The sequence below is a fragment of the Drosophila pseudoobscura genome, chromosome X, assembly GCF_009870125.1.
Source record: "Drosophila pseudoobscura strain MV-25-SWS-2005 chromosome X, UCI_Dpse_MV25, whole genome shotgun sequence".
Lineage (NCBI taxonomy): Eukaryota > Metazoa > Arthropoda > Insecta > Diptera > Drosophilidae > Drosophila > Drosophila pseudoobscura.
This window is the reverse complement of record NC_046683.1, coordinates 15,302,657-15,316,117: the sequence shown is the minus strand read 5'-3', so window position 1 is coordinate 15,316,117 and position 13,461 is coordinate 15,302,657. Positions and strand designations below refer to the sequence as shown.

Below are 13,461 nucleotides of genomic sequence, written 5' to 3'. Positions count from 1 at the left end.
CCTCGTCTAGCCTTGCCCTATGTTGAAGATGTCCTTTAAGTGCAGCCTGGATTTTCCACGCCTCTGCCTGGCTCGAATCATATTTGCAATCTCGAAAACTGCATTTGAATTCGTGCCCTTAGTGCGCTTTCCAACACTGCCGCAAACAGCTGCTGTGCTCAAGCCCAACAGCGCCAAGCGTTCTTCCCCCTAATTGGAAAGCAGAAGGGGGGTATGCGGTTTCCAGTGAAGCGAATCAACCTGCTCAAATCGTTGCTGCAAGTCCTATCGATTAGTCGAGTCATGGCAAATACACGCGGTGCCACCTGCCAGACATGGCCAAAGGAGCAACCGGCCATGCCCAGAACAGTTACTGGCATTGGGCTGCTAAACCAGTGCCGGCAGGTGGAGGAGCCCCGGGTGCAGGTGAATCTGGACAAGTTCATGGCCCTATCGGACAAGTTTCCCGTTGAGGTAAGCGAAGACCAGCAGAACCATCTCGGGCTTACCTCCATTTCAATCTGCAGTTTCCGACCGACACCTGCCGTGTTAAGGCGCAGCCGGCGGGCCGCTTCGCGAGCATTCAGCAGCAGGTGGCGTCCGCCTATCCCGTCATACACGAGCGAACCCTGCTCCTGTACATCAGCTTCCTGGAGCACAAACTGGAGTTCGGCAACAGCCGGGAGAAGAGCGTATACGAGGGCATGTCTCTGGTGGACTTTGTGCAGCGTCTGCTGAGCAAACGATGTGTGTGGTTCTTCGGTGGCGGGGACTACTACCGTCTGCTGGACGGTAGCGTTGGATTTGAGGGCTTCGAGTCGGTGGGCAGCGCAACAGAAGTGCCACCTCTCCTGCTGGCCGACGTGCTCAGCTACGACGAGATCAAGCTGTCGGCCCTCCTCTATGTCTCCACGCACTCGGAGTTCATCAACAACGGACGACGGTCCAATGCCGGCGAGGTGACCCAGGACAAGAGCACCATCGAGAGGGAGGGCGTCATCGTGGGCCTGATCGGTGCCCGCTTCGAGCGTCCCAATGTGATGGAGTACCAGGACATTATCATCTCGCCCACACAGAACATTGAGGCCAATGGCTATGGCTTCGACACGAGCGAGAATGCCACCCGCGCCTCCGACTACCGGCGGCTCTGGCGCGGGTTCTATGAGGAGCCGAGGGACTTTAAATACACAGAGGCCGCGGTGGATGGGCAGCGTTTCTCATGTGCTGGGCCCGGCGATCTCATCTTCGACAATCTGATCATGAAAAAGCGGTACGCCATCAGCTTCGACACCCTGCTGCTGGAGGCCCAAGCCCGTGGTGTGGCGGCAGGCAAGCCCGCCTACATCCATGTCGTGGGCATCGGTCTGGGCGTGTGGAAGGTAACCGAGAAGCAGGAGGAGCTCTTCTTCGAGGCCTTCGAGGAGCGGCTGCTGGCCCTGGGCGAGCGTCTCACCCACATCGGGGTGGTGCATTTCTCGTGGTTCCACCTGGAGTGGGTGCGCAGCCTGCACGACGGCGCCACCATGCCGCAGTCGGGCATCCGCATACGCATCTCCGCCCGCAATCCGGCCGACAAGCTGGACGAGGACATGCTGCCGGTGGTTACCTATGCCTGGGATGGCAATGCCCTGCCCGGCAATGAATTCTGGGCGGTAAGTGACTTAGTTGCCTCTCTCCTCTCCCCATCCCATCTCACTGAACGATATTCCAGGGAAATCTTGTCGGCACTGGCGATCCAGCGGCCGCCTGTTCGACACTCATCTCGGAGCTGCAGAATCCCCACATCAATGCGGACTACATGAGCGGCCACAACCTGCACATAGCCTCAGTGGAGCACGGCCTACTGCACATCGGGGAGTACGCCCGGCGAGTGACTACCACTGCGGATGGATAGCGCATTAATGCCAATATCTCACGTCCACAATCTTCCAGATTCGTTATCTATTTTTAAGTATTGCACTTGATTTGTATCAGTAAATGTCTTTTCTATAATAACCATTTATACAATTCCATATCTAATGCATGGCTTCTATGGGATTTTCATCAGATTTAGGTTAGCTGTGAGCTGAGTTCTTATTAAGTTATCTTTCTAAATGATATATACAGAGATATAGACACAATTTAGATGCATTTTATTCGAGCTTTGTATCTGGTCCGCATTTGGTCCACAACCAAAATATATCCATCCTTTGCTTGTCTAAGAAATGGGATGGGATCCTCTGGGACACGTGCCAACTGTAGGCTTCACGAGCATCCTCAGCAGTGGGTTGTACTACCTTGATCCTTCTTGTACTTCTAACTTTCAGCTATAGGGACTGGGGCTGTGACATCCTGAGGTTTTCTTTTATTTCAATCGTCAGCTTGCTCCAATGATTTCGGAAAGATCCAATCCTTATCGCCTTGTAATATTATAAATATTTATAAACATTAAATGGAAGCCCCAACTGCTCTCTCATGGATATCATCGTTAAGCCCAGCCAGAAATACGAATATCTGTGGGAAATATTATCATTACCCGAAGTGAAGTCTGGACACTAGACGACTTTTAAACAAATTCTTCGCTGGGAATCATTCATGCCCATTAAAATCATGTGTAACATGATCGATCATGGGAATTATTCAAAGGAAGCGCATGGCTATCATCTTCACTTAATCCAAACAAAAGTCTAGACAGGGAATCGGATTTACTTTACGGATAAATAGCATTTGAGGGGAGACTTTAATCAAAACAGAAACAAATATCGAGCTGAAATCTCTTTTTGGCTGAGAAAAAGTATCATTTCTTATGAATCAACCCACATATATGTGCAGTACATGCCAAATACTCTTGTATTTGTTTGAAAGGGTCATGAAAGGGCCCGCATTTGTAAGAGAATTTGAATGAGAAAATAATAAATAGAATTGTTTGTGTGTGTTCGCGTTAACCATTATTGATTCCGTTTATTGAAATTGAATAGAATTATTGGCTGTCAAACGACAGAAATATATATGATATTATTGTATGGTATTTTTTTGTATATAGATAGCAACAATTAACACAAATTTCCCCCCCGTTCCGTCCATTGTTTATCGTCAATGATGCTATGCCTATGATAATTATATGGGAGTCTCCGGTACAATGCAATTCCGATTTACTCCCCGTAATTCTCTCAATTTGTAACATTTGTTCATCTTGTTGTTGTTGTTGTGTGTGTGTTTGTGTGTGTGTGTGTGATATATAATATAATATATATATATATTTATGCTAGTCAACTTATGAAATATATAAATCGCTTTTCTTTATGTGTGTATACTTTGGAAACATCATATATCGAAAACAATGATATAACATTCACAACAATTTATGTATTTTTAACTATAATAATAATATTATTTATGTATATTCAACTATTTGGGTTACCATACTATCAACAATACGCTCACGGTTCTCCCCCTAACAACATCATCATCATCATCCAGAAAAGAGGAGCTATATGAAGTACTGGGAATCTAGCCCTTTCTTACTTTCTTTCATTTTTCTTCATTCGATTTGTAGCACAAATTTATATGTACAAAATGGGGGGAGCTGTGTGGTGTGGAGGGTATACCGTGTTCATATATATATAATATATATCTTATATATCATTAACGTATAGCATATATCTTCAAGTTTATCTTTTTTCTTTAGGTAATTAGTGCGAGAAACAGTACGTTACGGTATTAAAATCGAAAAAACGAGCACACACACACAGCCACAAAGCCAATATGTGCGTGTGTACCTCACAAATACATATGTGTATGTGTATGTATGTCGTATGCATGTTTGTATGTATGTATGCTTTAGTCAAAAGGTATAAGTAGTAGGTAGGTATCGTTAACTTTATAGGATATACATATGATAGTATACATATATGTATATGGGATGGATAAATCCAAGTATATGGAGTGGGATGTGGGATGTGGGGCGTATGGGTATATATAATAATGTTTCATTTTGTTGTAGTTCTTTGTAAATGGAAAATGGCATAAATGGATGCTTAAGACAAAAGGTTTAAGTAGGTATCGTAGGCTTCGTAATATTATGAGTACTACATATGTATATGTTGAGGGATGTATGGCATGAGATACGATTACCCTTCAAACAACAGAGGAAGGATATGGCAATAAAATGTTATGAGGATCCGTGCTCTCAAAAAAAAAAAAAAGTTTAAAATTAATTAATTAATTAATAGTAGAGTTTTTGTTCTATATAAATATGTAATGTTTTAACAGCGATAACAGGAAATCCAAAATTTATTGTACGTGGTACGTCGTTCTTTGGAGGATGCTTGAGGCTGGTGTGGCAGAGGGTGGGCGGCGGCGGGGGGCGTTTTACCCAGCGCCAGCGCTAGCGCCAAACCCCTCCTATTCCTATTACCCTACTCATCGAAGTCGGCTATCATGAGACCGCGTTTGCCAAAGGCCCCCATACCCATCCCCATGCCCATGCCCATGCCGACGCCTTGGTGTGGCCCATCTATGCCATCGAACAGGTCACTGGTAGCAGAGCTATTCAACGAATTGAGCGTCACATTAAACGATCCACCGCCGGTGCTGGTGTGGAAGCGCTCCTGCAGCTCCTGCTGACGCTTCAAGCTGTTTAGCTCATCCCGCAGCGTCTTATTGGTCACACGCAGCTTGTCCGCCTCACGCAGGCCCTCGCGCAAGCTGCATATACAAAATATACGTATGTATGTATCAGATGACATGACCCTTTCCTTTCCACTCTCCCGCTCTCGTTAGCGTTCTTTCTCTACTCACTTGTCTATCTCGCCCTGCATGCTCTTGATGTACTCACAGGCCTTGATCAATATCTGCGACTTGGAGTCGTTGGGCGGCGTCCGTCCATTGGCGCTCGGGTTGATTCTGAGGCCGGGACTGGTGCTGGCCTCGCTGGTGCTCGAACTCAGACTGATGCTCACCGACTCCATTTGCCCACTGCTGGGGGCTGGTGGCCTGTAGCGGCTGCCCTCGGCGGGCAGCATCTCCTTCAGCTTGAAGATCCAGCAATTGATCTTGTCGCGACGTCGCCGCTCCACCTCGTTGTGCGTGGCACGGCGCTTATCGTCCCGCTTCTTGTACGCATCCAATTTAGAGGTGGCAGTGGCTGTGGCAGACACCGTAGTACCAACCGCACTGGCCGTGCTGGCTGCTGCTGCTGATGCTGCTCCCACATGCGTCTCCTCGACCAGCTTCAGAGCACGCATTGTGCTTGTAGATGTGGCGGCTGTAGATGCGGCGGCTGCTGCTGTCGCCACTTTGGCTATCGTTGCCGCCACAGATTGATTTGGTTTTGGTGTTCCTGCTGCTGATCCTGTTCCTGTTCCTGTTGATGTCGTGGTCTCTGGCGTTGCCGTAGCATTTGTGGAGGGATGTGAATGCCCGCCACTGCCGCCGTTACTCACGTACAGAATATTCGTGGACGATGTGCATAGCTTATTTACAGTGAGACCACAGCGGTCGCTCATCGAATCCGGCTCCAGTTTGATGGTTGCCTTTGGCGGAATGCTCTGGGTTTGAGTGTGCGTCTGGGTCTGGGTCTGGGTCTGTGTGTGGGTATGGGAATGGGTATGGTTGTGTCCACTCAGCTGGATGGGCGAACTGATTGTGGTGTCCTTCACCAGATAGATCTCACAGCCAGTGGGCAGCTGTAGGTTGTTCGGCAGCAGTGAATTAAAATCCATATCGGGCTCCTGCTTGATGGCATAGTACTCCTGCGACTCATCCGAGTTCTCGTCACCGCAGATGGTCAAAAGGATCTGGGCACCGCCGCTGCCATTGCCGGCGCTGGTGAGAAACAGGCTCTGGCCATTGCCAAACGAACTGGCTAACAAAGCATCGGATAGCTCGGCTGTCGTGGTCGTTGTGGCAGTTGCTGCTGGTCCACCTGCTGCTCCAGTAGCCAGGGCCGTCGAGGCAGCTAGTTCCAGCCCCAGGTCCAGACGTTGGCGTTTCTTGGCGTTCATAGCGTCGACCGACGATCGACTGCTGCTTTCATCTGGCAGGCAACGAAATCTTCTGCTTATGTTTTTTTTGTTTTTGTCTACTTTCTCCCGCGCTCCGTTCACGTAACTCTAATCGGGAAGGGAATCCGATCGGATAGGTCCAATTGGAGCTTTTGGTTCCCAGGCCCGATTCGCGCTGGCACTTGTTCTGCGCTGCGGGGATGCTATGCTGCCTGCCTGGCTGGACCCGTTGCTGCCTGGATCTGGATATTAACTGCCGCGGTGGTTGGCCACCAGGTTCTTCGCGATTAGAGGGCTCAACGGCGACTTTTTACGCATTTGCGTTGCCATTTAACAACTCGATTTGTTAACAACAACCAGTGTGATGAAAAACCGAACTTAGCCCACTTAAGCCCCCTCTTTTTAAATAGTTCAACCACTTGAGGTATATGGCGAAAAATATTAATAATTGTAGGTTCTTCTTGTATATCCATGCCATCTTTGCTCTGAACTCAAAAAAAAAAACAACTATATCTTTCACCTGAATTGCGTTAAAATGATTAAATTTTAATTATTTTCGGTGGAATATTAAAATACCCCCTTGGCTTGCAATGGGTTAATCGTTAGCCGTCAAGGATTGGAAACCAAATTCCTCGATTTTGATGTTCCGTGGAATATTACTAGCTAGATAGAACCTTCAGCCATACCCACATAACTTTATACGATTAATGAATCGATTTTCCACTTAACTGGTTTAATTAAAATACTTGTTTTTATTGCATATTGTCCAAAATAAAGGTTTAAGCAAAATAGTTTAAAAAAAATAGTCGTAATTTTGTCATGTCAATGTTGGTGGATTTGAAGACTTGTTGCTTATCAACCGTATGGGTTTTTGTATACCCTATCTGAAGATACTTTTCTCCAAACTGTTTTTAAAACGTATTTAATAAAGAAATTTTCTCAAATTGAGATGTTTAAAACGTATTTAATCATATGATTAGCTTCCTGTATACAAATCCTGATCGCGATACTCATACTTGGTATCCACAAGAAGGCAGCAAAGTGCAAAATATCGTTTTTGGAGCTTGTGGTAACAAACATAATATTCAATTCTATAATATACATTTCACCAGGGTATGCAGATCCGCGCCGTTACGGCTCATGCTGCTCGCTAATGGGCGTCTTTGTCTAACGTAACGTGGCTATCGACAAAGTGTCACCACTATCGATAGCTACAACGCTAATTTCATAATGTATCGATAGCTATCGATATTAAAATAACGTCGGTTAAGAGGTGTGAAACCTACAGAGGGGAACCAAATCGATCGAACTCGAGTTAAAAATTGATTTTGAAAAAAATGCCATAAAACTATTCTTTTAACCAGTAGGCAATCTTAAGAATAATGTATCACATTATCGAATGAAACTATTTTTGTATGACCAATCTTAATGAATATGCTATGAAAACAGCAGCCAACTGAAAGGTCTATTGGGCCAATACTTGTGTTCGTCACTGTATCCATATATCGATATATCAATATAGCATATAGTATATATATCTAGCCGACCAGGAATTGCCGCAAAGAAGCCACCACCCACAGTTGTTGTTGCCTGAAAACCGGCTTTTCCTCGATGGCCAACAGTAATAAGGGGAGTGCAGCTGCTGGACACGGACACGGACACAGTGCCGGTCCCGGGCCTGGGGCCGGCTCGGGTATTGGTGGCTCCTCGAAGCTGTCCCTCTGCCTGATCCACTTCGTCTTGGCCATCAGCTCGGGACTGGGACTGAAGCACAGCATTGGCCGCTATGCCCAGGCCGCCTTTGGCATTTTCTTTGGCCACAGCCTGCTGTGTCTGCTGCGGCACACACACCCCAATCCCGGCACAGTGCAGCGCCTCATCTGCGACAAATCGCGCCGCTACGCCTCGGTGCTCTTTATCACCCTCATCATCGGCGAACTGCAGCACCTGAACAGCCGACTGCAGTTGGGTACGATTGCCGGCGCCGACTGGCAATGGATCTCCGTGATGCTGTGGTCCACCACTCTGACACTGGCCATCAGCAATCAGTGCCTTGGCGGCCGTAGCGCCTTGGGGGCAAAGATCGTGCAGCTGGATGCCGCCAACCTGGGGCTGTGTGTCGTCTGGAACATCTACTGTCTGTGGCACATTGCCATCGTCGATGAGTTCTGGTGGTCGCTGGGCCTGGCCCTGCTCGTACTCATGAATCACTTTGTCCTGTGGCGCCTGCCGCTGCAGTTCAAGATCACCCAACTGGAGGTCGGAACGGTGGGCATGTGCTTCTCCGTCATCTTTGCCATCAATGCCATTCAGGAGCAATTGGATGCCAGCTGAGAGCCACTGCTCTTGCCCCTTTTGATAGCACCTCCCGTGACATTTAAGGTTTCCGATTGATTAGGATTTGTATGCGTTTTGTAGTAAAAATAAATCATAAGATGGTTGAAAAATCCCCCTTCTTTTAGCATCCCATCCGGAAAGATGTCTTCAATGGAGTTTTTGGAACATTTTCCTGGAGATCTGCATAGGCAAAAGCCTTTTCGGTTAAGCTTCGAATACGATTTCAGTGTTCCAACCCCATGCTCTTTGCTGATCTAAAAGCTGATGTACTAGTCCCTGCGCGGGTTGGCCAAAAAGTATCTTCCAATGATTATGCAGACGGCCAGAATCTGGCAAGGCAGCTCAGCGATGCCTCGTCCAACGAACTGTGGCGATGTGCACCATGGGCTGGGAGTGAGAACCAGAAGGCAGGTCTGAAAGCAGCAACGGTGGTCGTGGGCAGGCAACAATCGTCCTGCCTGAATGCCGCCACATTGTACTCCCCGAGCTGGTTCAAATCGGTTCTCATCCTCGCGGATTCCTTAACTTAAACAGGCCCTTCGTCTGGGACTTAAACTATTTTTAGTACACGTTTTTATTGTTATTGTAAATCTATTTAAATTTATTTCTATATGTGGTGTGTGGGGGGCATCGGAGCTACTCTGGAAACTCTCATTCTCCTTGTCTGTGTGTCTATATCTATATATATTTATATATCTTTATCTGTATCGGAATAAATAGGAGACGGGGAGGCTGGGACACAAAGAACGCGACAGAGGGGGACTGGACTCGAACTCGACGACATCTTAAAGCGAAACTAAATCCAAGAGGTTAAGGAAAAAAGTATAACATTGAAAAATAATAAATCATAATTCATATCTCTGGTAGAAAAAAATGTGAATAATCCGAAATTAGTATGATACGTGTGTCCTAGGTCCTAGGTATCTAGGCATGGGTGTTGTCATCCTCCACAAAGTCCTTGGCCTGCTCGCGGGTCACACAATCGATGTGGCTGACCTTATTGCGGAACCGTACGCCGTAGAACTTGTGGGCATTCTCGAGCAACTCCGGCCGGAAAGTGGTCGTAATGAACTGTGCCGTGTCGCTCAGTTCGTGGATCATGTCTGCCACCGCCTTTCGATGCATGGCGTCCAGGGCCTGTGCCACAACGAAATCACAGATCGTTAAAAAATGGTATAAAAATGGTTGTTTTCAAATAGACCTCACCTGATCAATCTCATCGAATAAATAGAATGGAGCTGGATCGCATTTTTGTATGGAAAATATGAGGGTCAGGGCGACCAGAGATTTTTGCCCACCCGACAATTGGTTCATTTCCCGCATCTCCGCCTCGATGCCGGTGAAGGAGACGCGTATACCGATGCCCGTGAAGGCATCCGAATTGGCCACCTCCTTTTGCATTTCCTCGCCCTCGTTGTCCTTCGTCTTGAGTATCAGATAGCCGGCGCCCATGGGCACCAGCTTCTTAAAGACCTTGGTAAAGTTCTGTGCCACCTGACGGAAGGTGAACTGTATGGCCTCGACCTTTTGCATCTCCAGCGACTGGATGAGCATGTGGATCTTTTGATCGCCCACGTCCAGCTCCTCCTTGCGACGGTAGAGCTTCTCCTTCTGCTCGGAGAAGCTGAGGAACTGATCGAGTGCCTTCTTGTTCACATGATTGTACTTCTTCAGATGCTGATTGGCCTTCTCCAGCTCCTTGAAGATGTTCTTCAGCGAGATGCGGCTGTAGTCGGCATCCACCAGCGGCAGGGCGCCCAAGCTGGCTATCTTCTCGGTGCACTCGTCGATCTTCTGATTGAGCATGTTCTCCTTGGTGGTCCACTTCTCCAGCTGCTTGGAGTCCTTGTTGATGTTCTCCTCGGCCTCCTTCTCCTTGCGGACATGCGTCTCCAGCTCCAGCTGGAGCTCCTTCTGCATCTGCACGGCCTCGTTCACCCGCTTCTCGATCTCCTCCAGATCGGAATTCACCTTCTTGATCCGCTTCTCCGCGGACACCAGCTCCGTGGTGCAGTTGTTCAGCTTGCGCTTGCGGTCCTCCACAGAGATCTCCTGCAGGGCCTGGATCAGTTCGTCCCGTCGCCGGAACAGATTGTTGATCAGCAGATTGTCCAGCTTGTTCTTGCGCACCTCGAACTGCATGCGCTGGGTGAAGGCCTCCTTGTTCTCCTGGTTCAGGCGACGAATGTCATCGTTTAGCTGATCGATCTCGCGCTGATCCTGCGAGGAGAGCGTCGACTGCAGCTCCTGCTTGAGCTCGGCCTCGAGACTGACCTTGGTGCTGTCCATCGACTCCAGCGAGGCCTTGCACTGGGCCAGCGAGCGCTCCTTGGGCGCCCGATACTGCTCGATGCGCACCAGCTCCTCCTTCATCAGCCGGATCTCGCCCTGCACCTTCTCGAAGACATCCTTCGACTTGCCCTGCTTGGTCTCTGTCTTCTGCATCTCGGACACAATCGAATTGATGTTGTTCTCTGTGGACTTCAGCTCGTTGCGCAGTTTGCTCAGCTTCTTCTCGAACTCGGCGATCTGCTGCGAGTATTCGGTGCGCTTCTTCTGCATCTCCAGGCGGGAGCGTGAGGTGTTAAAGTAGCCGCCGGTGAGCGAGCCCTTCGACGACACCTGATCGCCATCGAGGGTCACACAGTCCAGGCCCGTGCTCTTGGCCAACTCGGTGGCCCGCTCCAGGTTGCGGCAGATCAGGGTCTTGCCAAAGATATACCGCAGCGCCTTGTCGTGCTGTTCGTCGTACTTGAGCTTCGATATCATTGGTATGGAGTCGGGATCGTCGGGATAGTCGTGGATCTTCACCTGGAGCCGGTTCAGGGGCATGAACGTCACCTCGCCGGGCAGCTTCAGCTTGTTCATCTCCTTGAGGATCTGGGTGCCCTCGTATTCGGACTCCACAATGTGATGGAACAGCCGATTGGCGGCTGTCACCTCCACGGCCGTGTAGATGGTCTTGTCGCAGCTGAAATTCTCAATCACGGGGCCGTAGTAGGCGCGTGCAATCTCTGCGGACTGGCCGCCACGCTCCACAAAGCTGTCGAGGACCTTGCGCACCGAATCGCAGCCATTGAGGATCGGCTTGCCGGCCATGCTGCGCAGTGCCTGGTCGGCGCGGGAGAGCTCTTCCTTTTGGGTCTGCAGCTGTTGGGTCATTTGGGTCTCCTTGCGCCAGAGTTCGTTGCGCATGGACTGATGCTGGTCCTTGGTCTTCTTTAGTTCATAGTACTTTTTGTTGTGCTCATCGATCTGGAGGCGGAGCTGCTCCAGCTCGGAGGAGTGCTCCTCGATCTTCTGGCCCAGGTCCTTCTCGGAGGTGGCATCCTTGCGCAGATCCTCCACCAGCTTGGAATGGTGATTGATCTTGTCCTTGGTCTGCTTGCTAATCGACTTGAGCTCGTTGTGGATCCACTTGTCGCGATCCTCGCGCGACGAGAACTGCGAGCCCCGACCCTGCTTTGCGTACAGCTCCTTGCGCTTCTGCTCTTTCAGCTGCAGCTCGCGGGAACAGTCCTCCTCCTTGCGCTTCATGGCCTCGTATTTGGGCTTGACGTCGTCCAGCTCCTTTTCGCGCTCGGCTATCGTCACCTTGAGGTTCTTCAGCTCCTGATCAGCCCGCTCCTTGGACTTGTTGTCGCCCTGCACCTCGTCGTTCAGATCAACGATGGTCAGATCCAATTTGGTCTTTTCGCGCAGCAGCTGCTGTTGTTCGGTCATGAGAACGGAGCGCTCCTCCTTGGTGCTCTGCACCTTCTTTTTGGCCTCCTTCAGGTTCTTTTGCACATCCTTGATCTTCTCCTGCGCCTTCTGGATCTCAATGTTGTACGTTTTCTTCTTGTCGGAGGAGGATTTGCGCTGCGTGAGCAGCTCGCTGAGGGCCTTCCTAGTGTCCTTCAGCTCCGTTTCGTAGCGTATGTACTCGAGGGTGCGCCGCGTCTTGTCCCACTTTTGGTACTCCTTGAGCTCTTCCTTCTCCTCCTCGAGCGTCTGCAGCCGATCCTCGATGGTCTTCAGATACTCGGAGATCTTCTCCACCTTGCTATCCGTCTCACGCAGCAGATTCAGCGACTCCTCCTTGCGCTCATCGTACACACGCGTGCCGGCCACCTCGCGCAACAGCTTCAGACGATAGGAGTCGGCCGCGGTGGCCATCTGATTGATCTTGCCCTGTTTCACAATGTAATACGGATTGGAGCTGGAGAAGCCAGCCGATTCCAGCAGATTGACCACCTCATTGCGCGGCACCACCTTCTTGTTGAGGAAATACTGATCCTTCTTGGCCCCAATCACGCGTCGCAAGAATATCTCCTCCTTGTCAATCTTTACATAGACACACACACGCATAGAAAATCACTTTAGTTGCATGAATACACAGCGAAACATCCAGGGACTTACCGGCACTCGGTTGTCCGTGTTGTCAAAGATGATCTCCACATAGGCGGAGATGACGCGCGCCCCCGTGCCCTCGTGCAGCAGCGATTGTCGCTGCTCGGGCCGCAAATGTGTGAATTCATCGCTCAAAACGAATTGAATGGCTGGGAAGTGGAAAAAAACAATCGATGGAATCAGGAATCGGTAATCATCCAGTCGTTAGGTATGGTCTCTATCTGTTTTCTCACCGTAGAAGAAGTTACTCTTGCCGGAGCCATTGCGTCCGACCACAACGTTGTGACGCTTGTCAAATGGTTCCACCACCGTCTGGTCCTTGTAACTTTTAAAGCCTTGTATAATAATCTGGAATTCGATCGGAGTTCGTTGTAGCCAGCATGTGGGCTTGTGCAGCACTGTTTACCCACCTGCTTGATGTGCATTTTATTATTGTAGACAACGATTTTTGCACAAAATCGCGCTCTTTTTGTTTACAACAAATACATAAATAATGCCCAGTAGAGGTGGAGAACTATCGATGTCACTATCGACACTATCGATGGTAGGTCACTATCGCGCTACTAAACTATCGATGATTCAATGTTTCGATAGTGTACGATAGTATTTTCAAAACCATTGATATTGGTCGATAGTACCATCGATAGTGGTCGATAGTCGTAATAAAAGTGAGTGTTTTTAAAAGTGTAAAAAGACGGTTGATTCGATGCTAAAAGCATTATTAACATTCTAAATGCAATATGCGGTCCAACTAGAAGGTAAAAATAAT

At 48.9% G+C, this 13,461-nt stretch overlaps 4 protein-coding genes across 4 annotated transcripts; 2 read left to right on the top strand and 2 right to left on the bottom strand.

Moving 5' to 3' along the window:
• Positions 1-121: 121 nt before the first annotated feature.
• LOC4815375 (uncharacterized) lies at positions 122-2,031 on the top strand. The gene is made up of 3 exons (XM_001354635.4): positions 122-453; positions 507-1,631; positions 1,691-2,031. Exons 1-3 carry the CDS (start codon positions 214-216, stop codon positions 1,871-1,873), a joined length of 1,548 nt encoding a protein of 515 aa, XP_001354671.4. The 5' UTR covers positions 122-213; the 3' UTR covers positions 1,874-2,031.
• An 856-nt stretch (positions 2,032-2,887) lies between these two features.
• Usf (upstream transcription factor usf) lies at positions 2,888-6,354 on the bottom strand. The gene is made up of 2 exons (XM_001354636.4): positions 4,759-6,354; positions 2,888-4,665 (listed from the first exon to the last, which is right to left on the bottom strand). The coding sequence occupies exons 1-2, from the start codon at positions 5,961-5,963 to the stop codon at positions 4,377-4,379; spliced, it is 1,494 nt and encodes a 497-aa protein (XP_001354672.3). The 5' UTR covers positions 5,964-6,354; the 3' UTR covers positions 2,888-4,376.
• Positions 6,355-7,467: 1,113 nt separating this feature from the next.
• Positions 7,468-8,412, top strand: LOC4815175 (uncharacterized). Its single transcript, XM_001354637.4, has one exon. It carries the CDS (start codon positions 7,575-7,577, stop codon positions 8,295-8,297), a length of 723 nt encoding a protein of 240 aa, XP_001354673.3. The 5' UTR covers positions 7,468-7,574; the 3' UTR covers positions 8,298-8,412.
• A 465-nt stretch (positions 8,413-8,877) lies between these two features.
• Positions 8,878-13,256, bottom strand: SMC3 (structural maintenance of chromosomes 3). The gene is made up of 5 exons (XM_001354638.4): positions 13,103-13,256; positions 12,926-13,040; positions 12,702-12,841; positions 9,507-12,626; positions 8,878-9,437 (listed from the first exon to the last, which is right to left on the bottom strand). The coding sequence occupies exons 1-5, from the start codon at positions 13,115-13,117 to the stop codon at positions 9,225-9,227; spliced, it is 3,603 nt and encodes a 1,200-aa protein (XP_001354674.2). The 5' UTR covers positions 13,118-13,256; the 3' UTR covers positions 8,878-9,224.
• Positions 13,257-13,461: the final 205 nt, after the last annotated feature.